We start from the raw sequence: 6,887 nt of genomic DNA, 5'->3' as shown, positions 1-6,887 counted from the left end.
GGCAAAGATTGCCCTGGTGACATTGTGTAAAAAGAAAACAGATTATATTAGTATTGCCTTATCAATATGAACTGAACTTGATTTTATGCGTTAAATGTGTTGTCAACGATTTAACAAAGATAAAAAGACAAAAAAAAATTAATGATGACATGATGACGACTCGATATAGGCAAACACGGATACTAAGTATATAAACAAAAAAATAATAATAATGCAATGTTTACACAACATCAATTCAATTACCGAACAACACAGCGATGTCGACGTTGTGAACAATGTAAACAAGATTTTGAAAAAGGGCAATGTTGACACGATGTCGACTCGATATCGACCAACATAGCGATGTCGACGATGTGAACGATGTAAACAAGAAAATAAGAAGTGCAATGTTGACACGATGTCGACTCGATATCGGTCAACATTGCGATGTCGACGATGTGAACGATGTAAACAAGAAAATAAGAAGTGCAATGTTGATACCATGTCGACTCGATATCGACCAACATTGCAATGTCGACGATGTGAAAGATATAACAAGAAAAATAAGAAGGGCAATGTTGACAGGATGTCGACCAACATTGCGATGTCGACGATGTGAACGATGTAAACAAGAAAATAAGAAGTGCAATGTTGACACAATGTCGACTCGATATCGACCAACATTGCGATGTCGACGATGTGTACGGTGTAAACAAGAATAATTAGAGGGGCAATGGTGACACAATGTCGACTCGATATCGACCAACATTGCGATGTCGACGATGTAAACGATGTAAACAAGAAAAATAAGAAGGGCAATATTGACACGATGTCGACTCGACATCGACCAACATTGCGATGTCGACGATGTGAACGATGTAAACAACAGAAAAGGGGGAAGGCAATGTTAACAAGATGTTGACGTTATATTGTTAAACAATGTAATATATAGAGAGATAAACAAAGGAATTAAATTGTCATGTTAAGTATATTAGGATATTAGGATGACTGGTATTTTTACAGCGATGTCGACAATATCGAAAAAACATCGTGCACTGGACATACCTCCCCCCCCCTTTTTTCCCAACCTTACTTACGCTATAGGAAATGTTAATTGAAAGCCTGGTTTGCCCCCTCCATTTTTAGAAATGTACCGAAAATGTAGTATAAGAATTGGTACTAAAAGTAGTTGATACAGAGAAAAAGTTTACTACCCCCCCCCCCCCCCCTTCCACGAAATAGGATTCTCGACTTTGGGCCCCTTTTCCCCATTTTTTTTTTTGCTTGTCAACTCTTTCAGGTAAGTAAGTTTTTTTTCTCTGCCTACCCCCCCACTTTCAAAAACGATGCTACGCAACAGGTCAGAGATGAAATTACAAATAGTTCATGTACTTTATTTTCTACATAAATGTACTGGTTCATCAAAAGGTGCTGTTGAGAAATTCACGTGCAGGGCGGGACAAATAGAGACAAGAAGCTGGGCTTGTAGCTCGTGGATTGACAGAATCAAGAGCATGTAAATACACTGTATAAGGAAAAACTGTCAGATTTTTCGAATGCATGACGATGATCAATTGATCTGCATTCGAAAAAAAAAAAAATGGGCTGCGAGAAAGTGCACGGTCACAAGATAACGTTGTTGAAAAAAATACGTCTAAATATATAAGATGCATTTACTCAATATAAGGTTCAAAACACAATTCTTGCAAGGAACAAATAAAGTAAGCTAATGAAAAATACAATAAGGTTATTTTCGAACAGGTTTACCCATAAATTGAAAGGAGTCTTTTTTTTGTTATTCAGTCTACAGAATTTGACTTATCCAATTTATAGCAATAAACATCCAGTGACAAAAATATAAACACCATCCACTATATATTTTCCTTATTAGTACAAGTACAGGGGCATTTTTAAAAAGAAGAATTAAGAAATATTCTTTTTATAATGTTTTTATTAGTTTTCGAATCGGGATCGGGATCTCACCGATTCAGATTCATTTTCAGATTCGGATTCGATTCATATTCAGAAACATCTCTATTAGCAACTCTTGTCTGCTGAAATTTGAAAAAAAATAACGACATGACAATATCTGATTTCAATCAGATTTTTGTTACACTTTAAAATTGTGAAATGTCGTCTGTACTGCCAGCAGTGATTTAAAAATAATTTTTTGTAAGCTCCATATCAGATGTCATAGTAAGCGTTTCAACATAGTTTATAAAGGTTTCAAACAATATTTTTTGTAGGACCTGTGCACATGCGGAATCCACATTATAAAAAGAAAACTACGCTTAGTCAAACTATAGCTGGGAATTTGTTCAATGTATGTTGTAGATAGAGAAGAAACACGATCGGTATCCACATCCAGATACGAAACAAAGGACATTGGAATACTGAATATGTGCATATAGTGTGCAATTTGTATACAACTTGTTTACATTGGCTCTTTGATATCTTTTTCAAAATGGAGGGTGCCGTTGCAAACTTTTCATTAAGACTGTACAACGTTTTGTCGGAGGGGAATAACAATTTGATTCTCTCTCCGGACAGCGTGTCGGCCGCCATAATGTTAACCATGCTGGGCACCAAAGGGGAATCTGAGGCTCAAATCAAACAGGTTTTGGGTCTTTCCGGAATTTCCAATCCACACAAGGCGTACAAGGAACTGCATTCCACTCTGACGGGAAAATCTAAAGAAGGATCTAAGCTGGCCATTGCGAACCGTATATTTTCCAAACTCGGATTGGATATCAGAGAGGCCTACAAACAAAACTCTATCGAGTTTTACAATAGTGAGTTGGAACTGTTAAACTTTGTTGGAAATCCGGAGGGTTCAATATCTAGAATTAACACATGGGTTGAAGAACAGACTAATAATAAAATCAAGGATCTGATTCCACCAGGTGTGATTAATGATCTGACCGTGACTGTACTGACAAATGCTATTCACTTTAAAGGCGAATGGATAAAGTCATTTCAGTCATCAAAAACCGAACGTGAAAATTTTCACATTTCTGAAACCGAAACAGATATGGTTGATATGATGCATATGGAAGAGAATGAATGGCAAATAACTGTTTCTGAGTCCCTCGACTGCAAGGTGTTGAATCTTCCCTACAAAGGAAGGGAACTGAGTATGCTTATATTCCTACCAAATAAAATAGATGGGTTGTCTGAAGTAGAATCACATCTCTCTCCGGAAATTCTTTATGAAATCACGCAAACAATGTATAACAAAGGTGTCATTGTCTCTATTCCAAAATTTAAACTAGAGAGTTCGTTTGAGCTCAGTAAAGTTTTAACAGAAATGGGTATCGCCGACATATTTACTAATAAAGCAGACTTTAGCGCCATGATGGATAATCCGCCAGAGGGCACTTCAGTATCTGACGTCATTCACAAAGCATTCGTTGAAGTCAACGAAGAAGGGACGGAAGCAGCAGCAGTTATGGTTCATATGATTTCAACGTCCTGCGATTCCGTCTCGGATCTGCCAGTGATATTTAAAGCCGACCACCCCTTTCTATTCCTTATCAGAGAAGATTCAACCGGAAGTGTGTTGTTCATTGGTCGTTTTACTAAACCAACTTAAGAAAATAGCTTCCATTGGTACTTCATTTTAACATAAAACCATTCTTGATAATATTTAGTTGTATTAATCAGTGTTTTAATTGTAAAGCCGTAAATCTTAAACAATTTAAACTAATAAAATAACCGTATGATATCAAAAATATTTCCATGAAGTCTACTTTATATTGCTGAAAGGGAATAAACATGACAGAATGCAAATGGATAAAATTAAAATAACAAAAGATTATTATTGGTAGTTTTCAGAGAGAATATGATCGAATCTTTTAAAAAAAAAATTAAATCATAAACAATGTGAAAGATACATTTTTTGTACATTGTAAAAGAAACATTCATTGAAAATGGATACTAAATAGTAAAGATAGGTTTGCAAGCATAGCATTCCCTGGTTCCATTACTAAAACTCATTGTTCGCTAAACATATCAAAGGAATGAAATTTACAACAGAATTGAAATGTGCTGCAGGTATAAATGGCAATATCACTAATCAGTTGTACTTTATTTAATTTCTTTCTATCATAGTTCTGTCTTCAGTATAATTATTTTAATTTACAATAAGAGTGGTAGTCAAGAGGCAAATTTGTTACCTATTCAATTGCAATTTTCAAAATATATCATCTTTTTTTCTAAAGAAATAAAGTACAAAACTGTACAGTCATGTAGGATATTCGAATCATCTTTTACACTTTGACTGCAAACGATTTCATTTACAACATTATTGTTTGGTATAAAAATGAAAGCAAGTTGTATTCCAAAAAAAAAACAAACAAAAAAAACCCCAGATCTACTTTGTAGGGCGAGTCTATCATCGATACAGCGGCCATGGTGGTGTTTATATTTATATCACCTATATAGTGTATTGTGAGTCACTTAGAACTGTGTATTTTAATTTAGCAAGGTAACCTGATTAAAACGGTCATATACTAGCAACAACATTTTTTAAATTTATACGAGGGTCATTCAAAAAGTTCGTAGACTTTTGTCTTAACTTTTTTATTTAACGTCATATTATATCCAAATTTGGTACAAATATTTTAACAACAGATTCAATTAAATTGATTAAAAAAATTGGAATGTATCTTAATATTTATTAAAATTACCAAGGATTTAGAACATCAAAAATGGGGTCACGGAGCACGACCAAAATTGAGTATTTTTCTAATTTTCACTTTATAGTATTTACAGCTATTCCTCTAATAAATAGAACTGAAACGAAATAAAATTTACATGTTTGAATAAAGTATTGTTGTATTAATCAAAATAAAATCATGTTATGTAATATCTCGCTCCATTTAAAAGATATCAGTTTCTTAATACACAAGGACTTGATTGATAAAGGCAAAAAACCATGACGTTGGAGGACGTCACGGAGCAGCAAGTAGCAATAAAATTAGACATTACATTCAGGAAACTTCTTCTACAAGCTTAAAAAATCCTTTTAATCCAGGATCTATATGAAAAATAATCTGTGTATTTGTTTTAAATTAAAAATACAATTTATGAATGAAAGCGAGTTTGAATCGGACGATGGATTGTCTTTTAAGAAACAGGTCAAAGTTAAAAATATTGTTAAAAGAGTAAGAACGTCACTGAGCGTGATGTGCGCTTCAATGTTGCAGAATTAATAGAGTTGCATAATAGTGATTTAAAGAATTTGAAAAAAAAACAACATTCTTATTCAATCTATATTTGAACAATTGTTAGCAAACTAGGTGTTAAGTGTTGTGGATATGTGTTTTGAATGGAGAAGACACTTCAACACTGTGTTTGAAATTAAAAAAAAAAAAAAAGTATACTTTTGACAAACTCTCTGTGTTGTTGTTGACGTTACAATATTGGTTAACCGTGCTCCGTGGTAACAAAACATGCTGCTTTAAATGTTAGCTAGCATGAGTTCTATTTAATCAAATGGAATGAAACTTCACACGTCGACAAAATAAATGTTTATGTTTACGAAAATGTATCGATCTATAATCTTGAAATAATCATATGACGATGAGAAGCATTGTCTACGTATTTTTTGAATGACCCTCGTATATATAGCTGCACTTTAAAATAGCACAGATCATGCAGAAAAGCAATTATTACCAACAACATTGGGATTTAAGGAATTACTTGACAGTAAATTGTTATATATTGTTTTATTATATATCTTACATGCTTCAATGTTTTGTAAACACTATATTGAGATGTAAATCAAAATGTATGTCTTTCATAATATTGAGAGAAATAAACATTAAAATGAGGACAACACCAGGACAAAAGATGAGAGTCGTTACAATGCATTAAAGTGCTGACAGTGAACAAAATAGTCTAGGCATGATTGTATGATTGATTGATTGATTGTATACTGTTTAACGTCCCTCTCCAGAATATTTCACTGATATGGAGACGTCACCATTGCCGGTGAAGGGCTGCAAATTTAGGCCTATGCTCGGCACTTACGGCCTTTGAGCAGGGAGGGATCTTTATTGTGCCACACCTGCTGTGACACGGGGCCTCGGTTTATACGGTCTCATCCGAAGCACCGCCCCATTTAGTCGCCTCTTTTACGACAAGCAAAGGGGTACTGAGGACTTATTTATTCTAACCCGGATCCCCACGGGGCCATGACTGTTTGAAAGAGTAGCAGTGAAGGAATACTTAACCGAGCATATTTCATCCAAGACATTTTAAAACTGCATCATGCACTTAACTATTTCTCGTATCTTTCATTTATGCAGATTGTGCATGTAATCGAAAAAATAAAACTTGTTTCTAGAGAAATTTTTCGGTTAAGAGATTCATCATTGAAGTTGTTAAAACGTAAGTTCTTGCGAGACTTCTTTTCTTAAAATAGTTTCAGGAATCCAGGAAGGTAAAGAAAATAGAGATCACCTTTTGTTTTATTTTCCATTAACAGGGTTCTCCATCATTTAAAATGTTACTGTGTTGCAGAGTTTACGCGAAGCACTAAAATTTCGCGGTATTTTTGCGATCAAATTCGCAACTGAAACTGATTCATTATAATAACAAAAGAATACGTGCACACCCTTTTTTGTAAAATCGGTAATTCATAACACAAATGGTTTGGTCGTAAATGTTCTGATAAGCAGAGGAAATTCTGGTCCATACAGTCGAAGTACTCTACATTTATTTAGAGTAAATTTGTCGTGAGTACTAGTTAGTTTTCAAGATCGTGTTACCGAATTACACAAAAAAGAAACTTCAGAACAGTAAAATACTTTACGAGTTCCTTATTTGAACATGTTGAAAATTTTAAGCAATTTATTTACATCAATCACATGAGACTTTGGTACGATTTTATGGTTTACGTACAG

The 6,887-nt window shown here is 34.2% G+C and overlaps 1 protein-coding gene across 1 annotated transcript; it reads left to right on the top strand.

The window, feature by feature from the left end:
• The first annotated feature begins 2,235 nt into the window (after nt 1-2,235).
• LOC134241444 (serpin B6-like) lies at nt 2,236-3,768 on the top strand. Its single transcript, XM_062723489.1, has one exon. It carries the CDS (start codon nt 2,444-2,446, stop codon nt 3,569-3,571), a length of 1,128 nt encoding a protein of 375 aa, XP_062579473.1. The 5' UTR covers nt 2,236-2,443; the 3' UTR covers nt 3,572-3,768.
• Nucleotides 3,769-6,887: the final 3,119 nt, after the last annotated feature.

This window comes from Saccostrea cucullata, unplaced genomic scaffold (genome assembly GCF_032062105.1).
Source record: "Saccostrea cucullata isolate Sc308-1 unplaced genomic scaffold, CSIRO_AGI_Scuc_v1 ctg2949, whole genome shotgun sequence".
In the NCBI taxonomy this organism is placed as follows: domain Eukaryota; kingdom Metazoa; phylum Mollusca; class Bivalvia; order Ostreida; family Ostreidae; genus Saccostrea; species Saccostrea cuccullata.
Note: the sequence above shows the minus strand (reverse complement) of the source record. Positions and strands in the feature narration are given on the sequence as shown.